Below are 21,689 nucleotides of genomic sequence, written 5' to 3'. Positions count from 1 at the left end.
AATCCCTGACTAGCTTATATGTCTCAATCATATCCCCCCCCAATCTTCCTCCTATTCAAGAGGCTTTGAAGCTTACATTCTCTCAATCTGTCCTCATACTGGAAGAAATTTTTCATAGAATGGGAGAAGGGGGTAAAACAAGGGGACATACCTGTGAGCTATATAAATAAGTTATGAGCAAGGACATTATTATTCGTGACACCTCCAAGGAGTCCGAGGACTCATCGCGGGAGGACACCTATTGTACAACTCTCTGTCTCAACCACTACACCAAATCTCTACCACCAATCAACAACATCAGCGCCATCTACTGCCCACCACTATCACAGCTAGTATTTTTTTGTTTGTAAATTGCATGTGTTCTGAAGGGCCGATTTGTCTGTATGCGGGATGAAAAACCCGAGTTTCCGGGAAAAAAACCCCTGCTACCTTCGTATGAGATTGGCTAACTCACTTTCGATTGAAAAAGTCCATATAAAGATTCCTCCCGTCATGACGAGAATCGAACTTAGGCCTTTTCCGATCGAAGGGCACAACGTACCGTCGTTCTTCCAATTGCGCTACGGAGGCGCTTAAATTTTATTAAATTAAACTAAACTTAAATTAAACATAAAAAGCATTCTTCTCATGCAGAGTGGTTGGCAAGTAGAATGCATTGCCTAACACTGTGGTGAATGCAGATACATTGCTTGAATTTAAGGCAAGGTTTGATGGGTATTGTGTGTAACAGCATTTGCCTCCAGTGATGAGTCTTTTGACTCCATAGAGGTCTGGTATAAATAATAATAATAAAATAAACAATCTGACCAAGAACTACTCCAACATCATAATATAGTATATTGTTTCCTATATCAATTAAACTGATTTGGTATAGCTCTATGAAAGAGTCACTATGGTACAAACCATACAAGAACTTCCTAGATTGCAGTGTTTGCATTCCAGGTAATTTTCACAAAATATTCAAAAATAATTAGATACAAATGAATAAAAATTGCAACCAAAGTTGCAGTTCTTTTGAATAAGATCTCGTTCTTCTTTTGAATAAAATCTCGTTCCTCAAGCTGAAAAGTTTATATTCTCGATTTTCAAGACAAAACTATATCCAAAACTGTCACAATCAAAACCAATAATTTATTTAATAAATAAACATTCACTGCCCTTATATAATTTCAGAATTTTGGCATCTCACAACCAATCAGAATATTCCATGTGCTGATGCCATCCATATAGGGAGCACTACTATTCTCATTTTCTTTTTTCACACTTCTGAGGATGATTGTTTCAAAATGGCTCCACACCTTAAAGGTGTGGAGCCATTTTGATTGAAACAATCTGAAATATTTTGAAACGAGAGGAACGAGGAACGTGATACTTATATACCAACAGTATTGTTGGTATATAAGTATCACTTATAGCATTCTATTCATTCAAGAGATCATTTTTATAGTTTGAGATTATTTTTCAAAATGGTTTATACTTCTTAGTGACTCACCCCATTCCGATATTACCTATACCACATTGTTTTTCAACTATATCTCCATACACTAAGAAGAGTAAAAGAATTTACTTCAAAGGCAATTTATTTTCTCTGTACTGCTTCATTTCCTGATTATTATTTGGTTACATGCCCTCTTTTTGGTCAATTTACTTCAAAACCACATTTAATGTCTCAAGTACAGCCATAAATTGTAGCCAAAAAGTAAGTTAAGGCAGGGTGCTTTGTAAAAATAATAACTCGCAGAACCAGACATATCTTTGAAAATGTGCAGCAGATGTAGACTTTCAATTCTTTATATATGAATAATATACAATATTGAAAGCAGTGCATAATCATGGATAAAATCAAAGTAACCATCAATCTGATTAACATCATATATGATTAATATCATGTTAACATCATATATGATGTTAATCAGTCTCATTAACATCATATATTTTAAAGATATATACTTACTGCAACTGAAGATGAGTTGTCAGCAGCTGCATTCTCTTCAAATTCTGTAACACAAAAAAAAAATATTCTAGCAGCACAAGGGCAATTTAAATTATACTAGATTAGAAATTATATTCTTGTTTTACTCATTTATCATCAAATTTCATGCATGAAAAATGTTAATTTGTATATGGAGGGTAAATGACTTCACATCAAATTGACCTTGCATCCCATCAGAAAGGAAGTATACAAAGCACACTTCCTTTCTGATACGTGTATTGCTATGCACAGGACTGGCGCATAGTATTTTTCTTGCATGTGCGATTAATGTTCGCCACCTTTCCAAAAAAGTTTTTTTTTGAATAAAGTGTGAATAAAACGAACAGGAAATGAAAAACAAATGAAAACCGCTTTACAGTATAATGTTACCTACGGATTAGTCCTGCTTATACAAATTTTTTCAAGTTATATAAATTTTCAAAATAATATAAAATAGTAATATAAAGTTAAGAGATTTATTCAAATATTCTTTACATTAATTTTGCATTAATAAATAAATTAATTTTGAAGATTCAACGAAAACAGATAAGAGAATTTTACAAGAATGTTTCAGATTGGACTCGAGAGTTCGCCGATTATTTTGTGTCGCTGATGCAGCCCTAACAGCCTGCTAATATAACAGGCTCGCATGTTGAGAAGAATGAGTTATCAGTAGTAAGCCAACTTTTAGGGCCAACCACATGCATCCGATCTGATTAAAATTAGGATATGGCCCTTACACGGAACTCAACAATTAATCATAAGTTGATTTATGATAAATCAAAAAATAAAGAACTATTTTAGGTATATTTTCATAAATTTTAATCAAAAATTACAGTGATATAATCGGGTCCAGGATACAATTTCAGAATTTATTTGTTCGTTTCTGGGAAGATCTGAAGGGACCCGAATGAAAGACGACGTACATTCATAATTATATGTACCATTCTGTACCATTTGTTGTTCGTTTAAACTCTTATCTCATATTTTTTGACATCTTTTAGGCGCCTTTTCTTCTGCTGCGCCTGTGTATATTGCACACTTCGCACATGCCACCAGCTGGGCCTGGCTATGCATTATGGGAGGAGTCACCATTCAGACTGGTTTGACTCTTTATTGGGCTCTCATCAGTGGAAGCTAGACCCATGCAGATATGAGAGCAAAATCAATTTTTCATATACAAGTAGGAAAGTGGTGTATTGCTATATTAAAATTAAATTACTGTGAATTAGAGATAACTGTATTTTTTTTTTTTTTGCTTACTTACAGAGTAAATTAAACTACAGAAGTACTACAAGACTATGCTACTTGTACATACAAGTAGAAGATTTTTTATCTAACAATAATGGAATAAAGCAAAGCTTACCTAAAAATTAAACAACTGAATTAAAATTTAAAACAAAAAATTAACATCCTTAACTAAGCACAAGGTGCAGTCACTTAACTAGACATGCAGTTGTTGAATCTTGAATGAAAAGATTTCCTTAAAGAAATAATTTATTCAGGATTCAACAAGTTTTAGCGACAATGAAAATGCTTGTACATAGGTAAAGATATAAATTATTTAATGAACATTATGCTAGTACTATTTTATGTAATATCACTTAAAGGTAAGCGATGTCATAATAATTTTTTGTAAGAATTTATATTGGAAAAGGTATTCTTTGTAAGATATATGTTAAGGCATGTAACAGAAGTTCAAAGTCCACTAACGAAAACCTCGGGTGAATTGTGTAGCCTACAGCAAATTGTTTACGTGCGGAACGGCATGCACTCGATGTTTTCCAGGAAGACGCGAATAGAATATACGACATGTGCGCAAAAGAGGGTGCCGAGGGTAGAAGGTATAAAAGAGGTTTGCCCCCCTTTCGAAGGGCTTTTTCTTCTTGAGGTCTGTAGTCTACTAGGGATTTTCTTGTGGAGTCGGAGAGAATTCGAGTTTAGGATCTTATCGATAGTGTGTAGCTATTCACTGCCATCATTTCGAGATGCCATACAGAAGGATTTGACAAGGAGATAATCGGCAGCATTCCGAGCAAGCTTGAAGGAACTGACTGCCATATACGTCCACGTGGAGCGGTCCAAGCCATGCTGTTTCTAGTCAATGATGGGAAAGAAAGGCAGAACAATGAAGTCCAAGCCTAGCCTGTGAGACAATTGTCTAGAAGAAGACTGGACATTCTGTGGGACGAAGTAAGGATAAGATGACAAAATGAATATACTTCCAGAAATATGGTAATGTTAAAACCTTTTTTAATTCTTTGTTAAGAAAGAGAGGAATATTGTAATATAGAAGAAAAGAGATGTTGTGTTTCAAAACTCTATACTTGTAGGAAAAGGACTTTAGCAAATATTGGATAGCAGTGTTTCAAGTCTTAGGGCTATTTCTCAAGTAATTAATTGAATGAATTGTAGTTTGAATTGTTATGAGTAATGATCTATAAAGTTACTGATGTGATTGTCTTGAGAGTATGTTTAGACTAGTAAGGATATTTAGAAGATGCAAACAAAACTTTGTGCTGTGAAATTAACCTATGATTGGATATGTTGTGTGAATTACAGTTGCTATGTTTAATTTTATAACTTAGGATACCTCCATTCTAATCGAGTATATTCTTGTAAATGTGTGATCTTAGGAATTTAATAAGTGTATCTTGAATATCTTAACCGGTTTTGTACCTTGAATTGAATCCAATGCACCGCTTGCTAATATCTGAATCTGAGTGGTTATATGACAGAGACCACGACTGCAAACTAAAGTATTTTAAGACAGAGATAAAATTGAGATAAAGAGTAATTAATAGATTGATTTACTTAGTATATTTTCTGAGGGTTACTCCTTGGTTAAGAGGAATTTCTAACCTAGGGATCTGGCTGGCGCAGCTTGATCAAATAAATATTGCCAGAACCTGATTAGGAGGTACCTCCAGACCATTATTGCTGAGGATCGGACTCTATTCAGAAGTCTACCCTTTGTTAATTTATTTAATATACTTAATCATTCTAAGAATCAGCCAATTATGTGGATAGATTTAACTGTAGATAAGAGAGTACAGAGTTCTAATAGTCTCGTGTGTACAGACCATAGAAATATATCATCATCATCATCAAATTCCTGCCATGTACCCTCAAGGGGTGTACAGGATATGACAGTACTACATGAAAAAATTACATCATTACTAACTTCCTATCTACAATTTTCCTCCAAATCAGTCTGTTACTTGTCAAGACTCCAACATTATCAGATCTTATATTTCTATCGTCTAAGGCACTTTGTACCGTATCAATCCACCTATATCTTGGTCTTCCTCTGGGTCGTTTTCCTGCCAACCTGGCAGAGAATACTTGTTTTGCTAATCTTTCCTCTCCATTCTATTTAAGTGACCATACCATCTGAGATTAGCTCTGCTAATGCATTCCTGGATGCTGACAATGTCAAGTTCTTTCCTAATATCCTCATTTTTAATATGATATTGCCATTGATGCCATCTGTTCACGCCTCTAATCTTTCTCAGAACTCTCATATCTGCGGTCTCTAGTCTTTGGTCAAGTGTTTTACTTCTGACCCAGCTCTCAGATCCATAAGTTAAAATTGGTTTGAACACAGTCTTGTATACAGCTAATTTAGTGTTCCGACTAATTTCTTTCTTATTCCATATGAATTTATTCAATTGACTTCCCACGATACCAGCTTTGCTGATTCTGTTGTCTATTTCTATATTTAGTTTACCATCTTCAGAAGTATAACATCATCTGCATAAAGCAAAGAGCTGACATTAACATCTCCAATTTTGATATCAGGTTTAATACCACATTCCTTCATAATGTGATCCATATAGATAATGAATAACAGAGGGGATAATGTACATCCTTGTCTCACACCAGATTTAACATTAAACCATCTTCCTGTACTTCCTTCAATTCTAACTGCTGACTCACAACTCAAATAAAGACTAAGTATTGCTTGATATAATGCCCCATTGACACCATATAACTGCAGCATATTGAATAGCTTCTCTCTTGGCACCTTGTCATATGCCTTTTCCAAATCGACAAAACTTAAATACAGATCTTTGTTATATTCCCATGCTTTCTCGACTATTTGTCGTAAAGTGAAGATCTGATCCTGACAGCCTCTATTTGGCCTGAATCCAGCTTGTTCTTCACCAAGCTTTTCTTCCACAATTCTTCTCAACCGTTTCTCAAGTATACTTGCATAGATCTTGCCCGAACACTCAGTAGGGAAATACCTCTGTAATTCTCACATTCAGTTTTATTTCCCTTTTTATATATGGGTACTATGAGAGCTCTACTCCAATCATCGGGAATTCGTCCCTCTGTCCAGGCTTTCTGAACTATGCAGTGCAGCCACTGTAAGACTCTTATACCACCATACTTCAGCATTTCTGGTCGAATATCATCTACTCCTGCTGCCTTTCCACATTTCAAGCCTTTGATGGCTTTTTCTACTTCAAGTATGGATATGGATTCCTGACTGCATGCCTGGTCAGTGTTTTTTATCACTGTGCTGTCATCACTGCTTGTTTCATTTAGCAGTTTTTCAAAGTAATTACTCCATACTTCAAGGATATCTTTTTCTCCTGTTTTCATTTTGCCTTTATCATCTCTAATTCCTTTTACAGCACTCTTTCCTCCATTCCTAAGCTTCTTCAACAACCTCCAGAATATTTTGCCACCTTCTTGATATTTATTTTCTATATTCTTGCCAAAGTCCTCCCATGACTTTTGTTTAGCTAGTTTTACACACTGTTTAGCTTTCTTACATTTGTCTCTGTATTCTGTAAGAGTAAAAGCTGACTTATTTGCCAGGAACTTTTGATATGCTTTCTTCTTTTCCTTCACTGCCTCTTTAACTTCCTGTGTCCACCAGGGAGTTCTGATTTTTTTATCTTTGCACACAACCTCACCACATGCCTCTCTGGCAGAATCAATCAATATTTCCTTCAGAGTTTGCCACTGAATCTCCAAGGTTTGATTCCTGTTCTCAAACTCTTTCATTTTCTTTTCAATAATATTTCTGTATTTTAGTCTACAGTTTACATCTGAGAGCTGCTCAACTTTTATTCGCTTTAAAACTTTCTTACATGTTATTCTTTTCAATATGAAATTCAATTTTATCCTGCTCAAGACTAAATAGTGATCACTTCCAATTTCAAATCCTCTGTACACTCTGGTGTCCTGCACCAGGGAGAAAACATCACTATCAACAATAACATAGTCAATGAGACTTTTCTTATTCCTAGCCTCTTCTCTCCATGTGAATTTGTGCACATTTTTATGTTGGAACATGGTGTTAGTAATAACCAGTCCATGTCCTGAGCAGAAATCCAACAGATATTTGCCATTATTATTAGCTTTGCTCTTTTCTCCAAATTTTCCCAAAATATTTTTGTATGTCTCACAATCATTTCCTACTCTACTATTTAGATCCCCAACAAGGATCAACTTTTCATTTTTCATTGTGTCAGTTGCTTTTTCTAAAGCCTCAAAAAATTCCTCCACTTCTACCTTAGTAGAACCTTCTGTGGGACCATAGGCACAAATAAGTCTCATTGTCCAGTTCCCTATTCTCATGTTTGCCCACATTACTCTACTTGAGACTGACTGCCATTCAAGAAGATTAGCCTCGTATTTTGTGTTGAATACTATGGCTACTCCTTCTTTTCCTTGATTGTCATTGCCTGAATATAACATTTTGTATTTATTGCTCCGAAAGATCTCACCAGTTTTGGTCTTTTTTGTTTCAGTCACCCCTATTATGTCGATCTGGTACTTATCTAATTCCTCAGCTAGCTCCATTTCTTTGCCATTCAGGCTTCTTACGTTGATAGTACCGATCTTTAACTCTGGTGATGTTGAGTTGGGGTTTGTTTTCAGATTTGTTCCAGTAGCTGACTTTTCGCTGTTCGCCCTGGTTCCCTGGCGAAAACAACGGGGGCCTTGTTTAACCGGGCGACGCCCCAGCCGGCATGAAATTTTGTCATGTTGTACCATCATTTTTTATTTTGGTTTAACCAATAAGAATACAATTTGGTCGGCTAAATCCCAAATTGCCAGCCCATCCTCGTTCGTTCAGTATCAAAGTAGACACCCAACAGGGTGCACCACGAGAAGGTGAGGATTGGACATTAGGTCAGAAGCCCTGGTCGGTTCTCCGCATTCCTTTAAAGGCTATGTGGAGGTCTCCTCTCAGTTATACAGCTTTGACCCTTAAGCACCCCCATAGAAATATATAGTTAAAGTAATAACACTACACAGTGATAATTTAAGATAAGTGATATAAGTAGGTGAGCACAATAAAGTATAAATTAAGGAAATGCCACGACATAAGACAGTATATGCTTGTAATTAGAAAAATTAAAGAGCGAAACTTAAACTTACATGAAATAAATTTATTAGCTGTAATATTTTTGCCTACATATCATATGCATCCGCAGTATAACAGAACACAATATAAAATTACAATAAAATAATAAATATTGTTATAAAAGAATCATTTTCGAAAGTGACACTATAGTGTTAGTAGGACAACAAATGGTCAGTAAAATTTCCAATTATTTAGAAAAATTACAATATAATAATCACGAATTTGCATAAAAATTATTAATATTTCCCATAAAGGGGATAATTGAAATCCATCAGGTGTGTTTAAAATCAGTCAGTGTAGAAGGGTCTCAACTGTTTTATATAAGTGCTCTATAAGCAATCTATTTCTACTTTTTTTGGAAAAAAAAAAACTACGTTTAGTCGAAATGGCATATTCTGCTAGGCCATACTGCTCAAATTCAAGATACTGGATATATAATTTATGTTCCTCACAACAGACAGCTGCAGATCTGTCAGACTGCCCAAAGTTAGACAAACCACAGAAGCAATGGGATCTGGTAGATACTGGAAGGCTGAGTGGAGAAATTTACTTCTATAGACGTAGATCCCTTACAGAGCACTTAAATAAAGAGCATTTCCAAAAAGTCTGTTTTTTGGGGAAAAAAAGCAAACAGTTTTTTCCCTAAAAAACTAAGTTTAGTCGACATGGCATATTCTGCTAAGTTACACTGCTCAGATTCCAGATACTAGATATATGATTTATGTTCCTCACTACAGACAGCTGCAGATCTGCCAGACTGCCCAAAGTAAGACAAACCATAAAAGCAACGGGATCTGGTAGATATGTGGAAGGCTGAGTGGAGAAAGCTTGTCTTTAGGTGAAGAAAGGAAGGAAGAAATCTTGCTGACATGACGAAAGGATAAAGTAAAATTCAGTTTACTTTAGAAGGAAAAAAAGAAACAATCCACTAGCTTAAGACTATTACACTTTTTTTATATATAATCTTTGTCAAGTAGCTTATTTTATCCTCCTACATGTTTCGCCAATTTTTTCTATTGGCATCCTGGAATACAAACTAGTAAGCTAAAATGAAGGTTACAGACTAGGTTATAACTGATGGTTCTAATTCATACAAAAAATTGGTATTGTGCGTGACAATGTGCGTGTCTCGTTAATGTGATTTATTGTTATGGTTCATGACGTAATTGTTATGAAAGGTCATTTCTTTGATGTTTAATGATCTGATAAAAGTTTTCCAAATTTCTGGTAAAATTAGACCTTGATTCTTGTTTAGGTTTTCAGTTTTACGGGCAACTGTAGATTGGTCTGAATGCCACTCTGATCTGATGTGGTTTTAAAAGGTTAGCTAATTTTTTGGAAAGGTTGCTGACAAAAGGAATCGTAATTGTACTGATGTATTGGACGTCATCACGTTGTCGATGTGGTTATATGAGTAAAGAGAATCTTGTTGTAGAGTCTTTTTGGGTAACCATTTAAAGAAAGTTCTCTGGATATTGTGGTTAACTCCGTTAGTAGGTCATCCTTGTCTGTCGTATACTGTATAGCTCTTTTCTTGAGACTGTGGATAATGCTAAGTTTCTGAGCTATGTGATGAGCTGAGTTGAAATACTGGACGAGGTAACGTCCAGTATTTGTAGGTTTTCTGTATACAGATAGGTTGATACTATTATTGGTTTGTTTTTTTATTAAAATGTCAAGGAATGGCAGTTTTTTATCTTTTTCCATTTCTAATGTGAATTTGATGGTATTGTGGAAACTACTGATTTGGTTGAGGTAATTCATTAGTTCTTCTTTCGTATGATCCCAAATGATAAAGATGTCATCTACATATCTGTACCAAATTTTCGGTTTTGGAATGATCTGGGTTAAGATTTTTTTCTCTAGATCTTCCATGAATAAGTCAGCACAAGGAGGTGAGAGGGGGGGCTACCCATAGCTAATCCAGTGAGTTGTTTGTAGATCGTTTTTTGCCAAATAAAGTAGTTAGAAGTTAAACAGTGATTGAACAAAGTAGTGATGTTTCTTGGGAACAAGTTGTCTAAGACGTTGATGACTTCAACCACTGGAATGTTAGTAAACAGAGATGTAATGTCCAGGCTTGCTAGTATATCCTCTTCAAAAATAGGGATGTTTTTTATTTTATCTATAAAATGTTTTGAGTTTTTAATATAAGTATCCGAGATGTGAATGTGTTGTTGTAAATTCTTCGCAAGATACTTGGACAGTTGGTAAGTGGGAGAATAGATTCCATCAACTATTGGATGTAACGGTATACCTTCTTTATGAATTTTTGGAAGGCCATACAATCTAGGAGTTAGTGGGTGCATTGATTTTAGTTTTTTTATGATTTCTATAGGCCAGTTATTCATTCCACATAATAATTCATTGGTGTCATTATGGTTTTTTGTGGTAGGATCTCTACTGAGAACTTCATATACAGACCTGTCAGATAATAGATTTTTAATTTTTTCTTCATAATCTGAAGTATTTAATATAACTGTATTATTACCTTTGTCAGCTTTGAGTATGATGATATCTTATTATTCCTTAATTTGAGAAGCGTTCTTCTTTCCATTTGGTTAGAGATGGTGTTAGGAGATCTTGACGGAGCTGAAAGGATTATGCTGCTTTTTAATCGTAAGTCATTAGCTATTGGAAGTGGTAGTAATGAGAAGGCTTTTTCTAAGTTGCGAACTCTATTTTAGGAAGTACAGCGGATTTTAAAGCAAAATTGAATCCTTTTTTGAGGATAGAGATCTCAGGTTTACTTAAAACGTGTTTAGATAGGTTAATTATCACTTGGTTATCTGGTAGAGACAGTTTGCAGTTGCTATGATTATCATACAGCATATTGAATTTATCAATTTGTGTCTTTTTGCTGTGATTAAATGTTTTGGTAAAACTGTTGCTAATCATATTGTCTAATAGTTGCCATGTCTCAGCATCAAGATTATTAGAGATATCTATGAATAAATTATAGCACTGTGAATCTATTTTGCTAAGCATGAATCTCATATGGCGAATTCTTTCTCTAAGAAGAGCATACGAAATTCGTTTGTAAATCAAGTTGGCTTGTCTAGTTTTATAATATTGTTTCAAACGAAGAAATTTTGGGATCACGCTATTGTCTCTACATCTTTTTAAAAAAGTCAGATGGTTTAAATACCTAGCTTTTTTGCATTTTAAACCTTTGAGATTGCATACCTTTTGTTTGGTGGTCTCGTTGATCCTGTTCATTATGTTGAATTTTTTCTTGATAATTATTCATAAGATTATTACACTTTTTTTATATATAATCTTTGTCAAGTAACTTTATTTTATCCTCCTACATGTTTCGCCAATTTTTTCTATTGGCATCCTCAGGGAATACAAACTAGTAAGCTAAAATGAAGATTACAGACTAGGTTATAACCTTTAAAGAAGCAGCTACAGTAAAACTGAAAACCTAAACAAGAATCAAGGTCTAATTTTACCAGAAATTTGGAAAACTTTTATCAGATCATTAAACATCAAAGAAATGAACTTTCATAACAATTACGTCATGAACCATAACAAATAAATCACGTTAACGAGACACGCACAATACCAATTTTTTGTATGAATTAGAACCATCAGTTATAACCTAGTCTGTAACCTTCATTTTAGCTTACTAGTTTGTATTCCCTGAGGATGCCAATAGAAAAAATTGGCAAAACATGTAGGAGGATAAAATAAAGCTACTTGACAAAGATTATATATAAAAAAAGTGTAATAGTCTTAAGAATAATTGTCAAGAAAAAATTCAACATAATCCACTAGCTTTTTTGGATATTTTAATTCTTTGTCAACCAGATCATAGTTTACAATTTTCTGTAATTAGAAAAGAAACTCGTACTGATTGTAATATCCATGCTAATTCTCATCATAGTCAATAGATTGGAACCATTAAAACTTTGTTAATGGTTTTGTGCTCATATCTGTTCCAATGAAAACCTTTCACAACAAGAACTGAATTATATCAAATCCACTTTTGTGAAAAGTGGCTTTATTAAGAGAGCCTTTAACAGAGACAACCAGTTTTTAGACCTTCTGAAGATATCACTCAGATTCCACTCCCTTATATTAAAGGGATTTCTGACTGTAAAGATAAAGTACTAAAACCTCTTAATATTGTAGTATCCTTTGGTTCTGTCAGGATGATTTCTACCTTCCTTTCTTCACCTGAAGACAACTTTCCATCTTTCCAGCTTTCTCTCAACTTTCCATCTGGTAGACACCATTTGATAGACACCTTTGACAGGTTTCTGTCAAAGGTGTGATCAGATCTGCAGCCATCCATTGTGAAGAGCATAAATCCTACATCTAGTATCATTAACACGAACAGTTTGGCCTAGCAGAATATGCCATCTTGACTAAACAGAGATGTTGGAAAAAAACTAAGCTTTTACACAGAAGTAGGCTCTTTATAAGAGTGCTTATATATATCATTGAAAATGTCAACTGCATTGTGAACGGAGAATCTGAGGAATTAACCCCAGATTTATTTTTGACTCCGAGTGTCCCTATATGTTATTATATTTGCACAAAGAGTTCACTCCAATTGGTGCAATGACTTTAACTCACTTTTTCAGAATCCAGCTAATCATTGACTCAACACCAAGTACAAAATAAACACATTTAATAAAACTTAAAACAACATATATACACTTCTAGTAAAAATACATAACTACAACTACAGATTAAATGGATCCAAGGCCTTATTTAAAAAATACAAACTTACTCTTAAGACAAAACACTTTTTCCTTCACAATCACAAAAAAATGTTCATAGTCCTTCCTGTTAAGGCTCTATCCAGAAGTTACAAGGTTCTGTACTTCATTTTTTAGGATCCCTTTAAAATTCCTTTTTACTGCCTCACACAAAACAAAATCAAGTTCCTTCCTACTTGAATATATCTTGGCCAGTTTATAAAACTTTCCGAACGCTCTCTTGTTTACCACTGTAACTTGGATACGCAACGCTTTTCTTGTCAGCTGTCAATCAAACATCAAGTTCACTCCGGGAGCATGCGCACTTCAACAACGTCAGAAACTACGCATTGTAAAAATATGGCTGACTCGCTGTATCCACCAGCGCTGAAGAAAGTCTTTCATAAACACAAAATTCAACATTTAAAATACAACAAACTTTCTTATAAATAATACAAATAATCAATTAGTAAGTACTTCAATATTTTTACTTCTTTACATGTTATTTCTAATATAATATTTTCATAACGAGCACATCACAAGTGCAGACACTGCGTGTATGAAAACAAAAACTAACAAGCAAAATTAATACGTAAAAATATTCAGAATTTTTAATATGATTATTTTTACATCAGTTTCATTTTTCTGTGAAAAAAATTTTTTTTTTTTTTAAAAACAAAAATTTTTATATTTAACCTACGTCTAAACAAAATTTTAATATTTATTTCAAGATCGTTATATTTTAAGTTCTAATCTAATTATCTAATCATTATGTATATCTTCTGAATCACTAGTTTCAGAATCATCTGACACTAGAGATAATTCTGAACTTTCTTCTTCCAAATTAGTATACTTAAATATTTCATTTTTATACCTTTCAAACACTTCATTTAAACTACTTGAATGATGTCCTAAATCTATAGAATCATCACTATCAGAATCAGTTTCTACAGGTTTTTGTGATTCTAAAAGTTTCTGGGATTTCTTATCCTTACTAACTAAATTTGAGGTATCTTTAACTTCCCTCTTCTTATTTAATCCTATATTTATCAACCTATGAAATTCCGCTATACTTTCATCAATATTAGAATCAATTTGATTATCATTATTCCTACATTGTACATCATCTGAAACATGTGTCTTGGGAATTCTAAAATTTCTTGTATTTTGGTTCACTTTACCAAAGTTTAATTTTTTCTTTCGCTGCATATTTGAATTATGAATATTAGATCTATTCCCTTTCCTATCATTTAACTTTGCATAAGATTCACAATTAGTATTAGGAAAACTACATTCATCCTTCAGTATTTTATTCATATTATCACCTAAAGTAACTAAATTTTTATTTCCCAAAAAGTACCTTTTTAATCTATCAGAATGTACATTTAAAATTTTACTAGGATTATTGACATCTTGAATTCTAAAATTCACAGGAGAAAAATTGTCTAAAATTCTAAATGGACCTAAGGCTTTCTTTCCTAATTTCCCAACTCTTTTAATACTAGATTTATCATCTAACAATACTAAATCACCTGGTACAAAAGATTTATATTTTCTAAAGCGATTTATATATTGTCTAGTTTTCTGAGCACTTAATTTACTTATCTCACCTACTAGTCTATGAGTAGTGGAAAACTTATCTATTACTAATTCTAAATATTCATTTATATCACTGTATCCTGTATTTGGAATAACTGAAACAAGTTCATTAGGAAAAACTGGGTCAAAACCATATAATGCAAAAGATGGTTTTTCCTTGATAGCAGAATGAAAAGCAGACCTACATGCAAATAATGTTTGAGAGATATGTGTATCCCAATCATTCATTTTGGTGTTTGCCAACTTTGAAAGTATTTGCTTTATGTTTCTATTTAGTCTTTCACACATACCATTACATTGCGGATGATAAGGTGTTGTAAAAATCTTCTTAACATTAAGCAATTTACATAACTGTAATAATAGTTCAGATGTGAAATTTGCTCCTTGATCTGAAAGTAAGGTCTGAGGAGTTCCATATCTACAAACTATCATATTCAAAAACTTTCTTGCAATAGTTTTTGCAGATTGGTCTTTCATTGATACTGCTTCAGGAAATCTAGTTAGCATGTCTATGACTACTAGAATATACTTATTTCCTTTTTTAGTAATTGGTAGAGGACCTACTACATCAATAGCAACAGCTTGAAATGGTCTAGTTGGAATTGGAAATGGTTGTAAAGGAGCTTTTCCTCTAAAAGGGGATCTTATTTGGCACTTATGGCATGACTTGACATACGTGAGTATATCACTCTTCATACCTTTCCAGATGTAACGATCCTTTATTCTTTCCAAAGTTCTAGAAAACCCTTGGTGTCCTGCTAAGTCAGAATCATGGAAAGTATACATAATCCAAGGAATCATTTCAGTTGGTGCCAATATTTTCACCTTCAATTTTCCATCTTCCATTTTTCTAGACAAGAGTAACCCATCTTTATCTAAATACAAGTTATCCAGATTGAAAAATGTATCTAGTTGAGTTTCCTCTTTCAATACTGCCTCATAAATAGTTTTTAGTATGGGATCATCCTTTTGAGCTTGGATAATCTTATCCTTTTTCCAAATTTGTATACTAGGATCCTTATTCTTTAGAGTTTCAATATTAAATACTTGATCACTATCACTAGTATCTAGAAAAACTTCAGGAGACTGCTCTAATTTTCCACTGTCACCTGAATTCCTATCCAAACAGCATTCTATTCCACATAATGATACTGTATTATCAATAAAATTACACACAAACCCATGACGTTTCAGAAAATCAATTCCAAATATTATTTGTACATTTGGATTTGAAGATTCTGGAAGAACAATTAATGAATGAGAAACTTTCAATGGAAAGCAAGGAATTGAAATAAAGACATTGATTTGCCTATAAGCTGAAATTTCAGATTCAAATATTCCTTTTAACTTAATTGGATTGCTTAAAACTGAAATATCATTTGGAATTAGAGATTTAATTTTGTTAAATAAGCTATAAGAAATGAGTGAAATGTGTGCACCTGTGTCAAGTAAGATATCACAAGGTACATCTTCAATAAATCCTTGTAATACTGTTAAAGGATTACTTTCATTAGCATAAGGAGCTAATGCTACATCAAACTTTCTTTTATGGTTATAGCTGTCTTTGGCTTTACCCATGTTTAGTGAATAAGTTGACATTTCTGTCCTTGCCAGTATAATATTGGAATAATAACTAATTCCAGATTTATTTTTATTCTCTGATTTCTTATTTTGAAAACAAGATCTATCTCTAACATAACAATCTTTAGCAAAATGACCCTGTTTATTGCATCTAAAACATTTTGGAATGTATCTTCTATGAGATGCTTTATTCCTGTTAATGCCATCAGATTTACAAGAAAAAGATTGATTATCTGTAAGATTTTTGGATATTGTTAAATCCGACATCATCTTAAACAGAAGTTCCTGTCCTTGTACTATGGGTCTCTGTTGTCTTTCTATTTCTTCACTCAGAAATGTTTTCAGTTCCTCATATTTTTCCAAATCATGTAATTTTACCCTGAAATCAGATTTTGGAATATCTTTAGTAAAATTCACAGAAGTTTCCTTAGACTTTTTCTTTTTATTTTCAGTTTTACCCTTTTGAAGCTTTTCTTCTCTCATTTTATCAGTACCCACAATGCTAGAAGAATGAGTTTGATTATGCTGAAAACAATTTACTTGCTTATTGCTTGAGGAATGAAAAATATCTCTTAATCTTTCTTCCTTTTCTTTAACAAGCTCAAAACATTGTTCAAGGTTTTTAACTTTTTTCTTATACGCTGTTTCTTTTAAATTATCGTTGAGGCCAAGCCTAAATTGATTAAAGAGCAACCATTCTAAAGAGGATTTCTCTTCAGATGAAATATTAAATCCATGAGCAATGGTCCACAATCTATGATAATATTCAGAAACAGATTCCTTATTACCTTGGATACACTGTTGAATCTTCCAAATGTTTGGCCCTAATTCTCTTACATTTGAAAATTCTGATATTAGCAAACTTTTAAAGGTTGCATAATTGTCAGTATCTCGTAGTAAAGGAGATGTATTTAAAAATGTTTTGGCTTTTCCCAACAATTTATTACGAAGTATAATTAACAAGTGAAAATCTGACCAATTTCCTAAATCTTTAATTTTTTCTGCATACCTTAAAAATGTTTCTATGCTTTCACTACTATCACCTGAGAAAGAAGGTATTACTAAGGTTGGATTTATTAACCTAAAAAATTCTTCATCATTAACTGAAGGAACTTTACTACTAATATTACTATTTTCTGTAGCCATTTTTTTTTTGATTTGAGTCAAGATTTGCCTTTTGGATTCTAAAATAGTTTAGTCATAACCAATTATCCTGTAGTCGACTGCGCCATTGTTAATATTTAATGAATTTATTTATCCTGTCGACTGCACCATTGTTAATATTTTAATGAATTTATCCTATTGGGCTGCGCCATTGTTAATATTTAATGAATTATCCTATATAGGCTGCGCCATTGTTATTTATAATGTGTATTATAAATAATATTTCATTTACTAACAATTATTTTTATTTTTTGACTCCGAGTGTCCCTATATGTTATTATATTTGCACAAAGAGTTCACTCCAATTGGTGCAATGACTTTAACTCACTCTTTCAGAATCCAGCTAATCATTGACTCAACACCAAGTACAAAATAAACACATTTAATAAAACTTAAAACAACATATATACACTTCTAGTAAAAATACATAACTACAACTACAGATTAAATGGATCCAAGGCCTTATTTAAAAAATACAAACTTACTCTTAAGACAAAACACTTTTTCCTTCACAATCACAAAAAAAATGTTCATAGTCCTTCCTGTTAAGGCTCTATCCAGAAGTTACAAGGTTCTGTACTTCATTTTTTAGGATCCCTTTAAAATTCCTTTTTACTGCCTCACACAAAACAAAATCAAGTTCCTTCCTACTTGAATATATCTTGGCCAGTTTATAAAACTTTCCGAACGCTCTCTTGTTTACCACTGTAACTTGGATACGCAACGCTTTTCTTGTCAGCTGTCAATCAAACATCAAGTTCACTCCGGGAGCATGCGCACTTCAACAACGTCAGAAACTACGCATTGTAAAAATATGGCTGACTCGCTGTATCCACCAGCGCTGAAGAAAGTCTTTCATAAACACAAAATTCAACATTTAAAATACAACAAACTTTCTTATAAATAATACAAATAATCAATTAGTAAGTACTTCAATATTTTTACTTCTTTACATGTTATTTCTAATATAATATTTTCATAACGAGCACATCACAAGTGCAGACACTGCGTGTATGAAAACAAAAACTAACAAGCAAAATTAATACGTAAAAATATTCAGAATTTTTAATATGATTATTTTTACAGTACGTCAAAAGAAGAATTTGAAAATTGGTTGGATATTGATAACAATGTTGAAATGGTGGCTACAATGACAGTGTCAGAAATATTTCAAGCTGTTTTCGATGAGAACTTGAAACTAAAAGAAGAAAGTGAACCTAATACATACAAGTACAGATGAACAAATTTTAGAAGTACTCCAACCAATACTCAGTGCAGTGCAAGATGCTCTATTAATACTTTGTCGCAGTGTGCAACATAGAGCGACAAACTTCAAAGGCATTATGAGCAGTACTTTTTTTCTGGCAGTACACAGAAAAAAAGTACTGCTTTTTTCTTAAGTTTTTAAAAATTTGCGATTTATTGATAGCAAAATGTATTATAAATATTTTGGTAGATGGTACTGTGTTCACGAATTGAATTTTCTGTTTTGAATACTCATAATAACTTGGTACCCAGCTTTCCTGTTTCATAGGTTGGTTTGCAACTGGAAACAGGAAGTTGTGTTCACTTCCAATTACTTCCAATATCAGTTGATCATTTCTATATTCACTCTGCAACAGGCAGGTGTTCACATGAGTTTTGAATTAATCTAAGTTAAATCAGTGCAATCATTGTTCAAAATGAATAAAATAAGTAGTTACTTTATGTCAATGAGTTAAAAAAGGAAGGCTGAAGAAGCAGAAATTGTTGAATCTACTTGTGATCCTGTAAAACAGAAAACTAGCACCAAAAATACACTTGGTGAAGAGAATCATGAAACCAAGACTAAAGATCCACGTGGTCAAAAAGGAAGCAGATTCTGATAATGATTGGCCTGAATGTTGGACACTTTTGCAGAAAAATGACTTCTGCGAGAGAAATGAGTGGCTGGATGTCAAGAATAAAATGTTGGGCTGTGAAGTGTGTTGTGATGTCGGAAGTCTTACTGTCGATAAACACATGGGAACGAAAATTTCAGCGGAGTGGGAAAATAGTAAAATCAGGCATTTTGGAGAATCTCGCAAACAACAGTTAATGCCATTAAGAAAAAAGATGGACAAACTTTATGTGACTTATCATGCTTAACCTAAGAATGCTAGGGAACTAGGGGAATGTGCAGCAACTCTAGAACTTCAACTTCTTAAAATTGGCAGAATTTTAAGCACTCGCTGGGTTGCATCTAGCTTTCGCATTGTTGTTTCTGCAGTGTGGCAAGACTTTGAAGCCCTCGTCCATCACTTTCTGGAGGCTAACGAAGACAGCAGCAGAAGAAGCAAAACAGATCATTTTTTTATGAGGGCCTTTTAAGAAAAATAACGTCATGCGAGTTTGTTCTTGATTTGGGCCTTATGTGTGATGCTCTCCAAGAACTTAGTGAACTAAGTCTAGATTTACAAGAGAGAAATATTGACATGTACAAATCAGACAGGAAGATAAAGAATACAGTTCAACTTTTTGAAGAAAGAATTGAAGATCCTGGTTCATACTACAGTATTTTTCTTCAAAGTCAGAAGAACATGAAGTTTAAAGGGATTGAGCTCCATAAAAATGAAAGACACAGTCCTGCAATAAGTTCATCTGCTTTCTATAAAAGTCTGAAAGAAGCTGTTTGAAGGTATCTGCTTGAAGGAGATGATGCTGATTTGCCAGAATGTGCTAAGATTTTAGATTCCAAGTATTGGCCAAAAAATCCTGGGAAGCATCTGACATTTGGTGAAGCTGAAATTAAAAAGTTAGCATGCAAATTTCGCTTAAATGAAAGAGAAGCAGTTCGTGATTTCCGTGAATATCTTCAAGAAAATAAAGTCCCAGACATACTATTTCCTCTAAAGCACACTTTGGGCACAATTTCAATATCTTCCAGTGAATGTGAAAGGGGTTTTTCTCAGATGAATCTTATAGTAACTTCATCTAGGCCATCTCTGCTTGTACTGACAACTTCTGCACTGATGTTCAGCAGGATAGTAGGACCTCCTCTCACTCAGTTCAGCCCTAGCAAATATGTGGACTCATGGCTGCTCCAAGGTTGTCATCCTGCAGTCTATACCAAAAGCAAGAACGATCTAGAGACAACGAGGGTATATCGGAGGATATGTTAAAAGTGTGGAAGTTTCTGTAATAACATCTTCATGGTGAGTACCGGCACCTTTTTTCCCAGAAAAAAAGCACTGATTATGAGTATGAGCAATTTATCATGAACTACTATATTCAAAGACACGACAGACAACACTAGATAAGTTTTTAAAATAAATTTTATATTTATGCCTATTAAAAAGTCGTTTATAACAATAAATTAAAATAACTGAAATAGAGAGCCAAAAGGCTTCACTTCGGCAATGCAAAATTATTCAAATTAAGTGGATATTGAATTCAACATTATTTCAAGGCCGAATAGAGAAACTGCAAAAGTTTTGTACTGAATATAGAGTAGAAGCCATAAAGGTTTCAGCAGATCCAAGCGTAAGCAAACCTTTCACGACACAGGCAACTCTTAGTAAAGGTGGAGTAAACTCCAATCACTATCCTTAGTAATTTTCCATAATGTAAAGCACATCTCCTAGCAGAGATGTATGATGCTATACATTATGGAGGGGAGATGGGGGGTCACTATCCAGACCAGTTTTGACCTTTTTTGAGGTATCATCAGTGAGTAGGTAGACCCAAAATGTAAATACCCAGGTTGTAGTGATGAAGAGGTTATACTTTACCATACAATTTGCCAAGTGGTGTCACATCACAAAAGGCATCAAGAATTACTGAAATAGAGAGCCAAAATGCTTCACTTGGGCGATGCAAAATTATAGCATCATACATCTCTGCTAGGAGATGTGTTTTACATTATGGAAAATACAAAGGATAGTGATCGGAGCTTACTCCACCTCGACTATGAGTTGCCTGTGTCATGAAAGGTTTGCTTATGCTTGGATCTGCCGAAACCTTTAGAGTTTCTACTCTATATTTGGCACGAAACTCTTGTAGTTTCTCTATTTGGCTTTGAAATAATGTTGGATTCAATATCCACTTCATTTCAATAATTTTGCATCGCTGAAGTGAAGCCTTTTGGCTCTCTATTTCAGTAATTCTTTGTGGCTTTTGTGATGTAACACCACTTGGCAAATTGTATGGTAAAGTATAACCTTTGCATCACTACAGTCCGGATATTTACATTTTGGGTCTACCTACTCACTGATGAGACCTCAAAAAAGGTCAAAGCCGGTCTAAGTAGTGACCCCCC

General features: G+C 33.7%; 1 protein-coding gene across 2 annotated transcripts in view; it reads right to left on the bottom strand.

Annotated features, from left to right (window-relative positions):
* BORCS7 (BLOC-1 related complex subunit 7) overlaps positions 1–21,689 on the bottom strand; it is a 93,684-nt gene that overhangs the window by 44,963 nt on the left and 27,032 nt on the right. For both annotated transcript variants that reach the window (XR_016548182.1, XM_090391102.1), the window contains exon 3: positions 1,955–1,998. Coding sequence is in view for 1 of the 2 variants with exons in the window: in XM_090391102.1 (XP_090247228.1) it covers positions 1,955–1,998 (44 nt within the window). In the remaining variant the exon portion in view is untranslated. The remainder of the gene's footprint in view (positions 1–1,954; positions 1,999–21,689) is intronic.

This window comes from Typopeltis vanoorti, chromosome 4 (assembly GCF_054136105.1).
Source record: "Typopeltis vanoorti isolate ZY-2024b chromosome 4, IOZ_Tvanoo_1.0, whole genome shotgun sequence".
Taxonomy (NCBI): Eukaryota; Metazoa; Arthropoda; class Arachnida; order Uropygi; family Thelyphonidae; genus Typopeltis; species Typopeltis vanoorti.
This window is presented reverse-complemented; position numbering and strand designations above follow the sequence as displayed.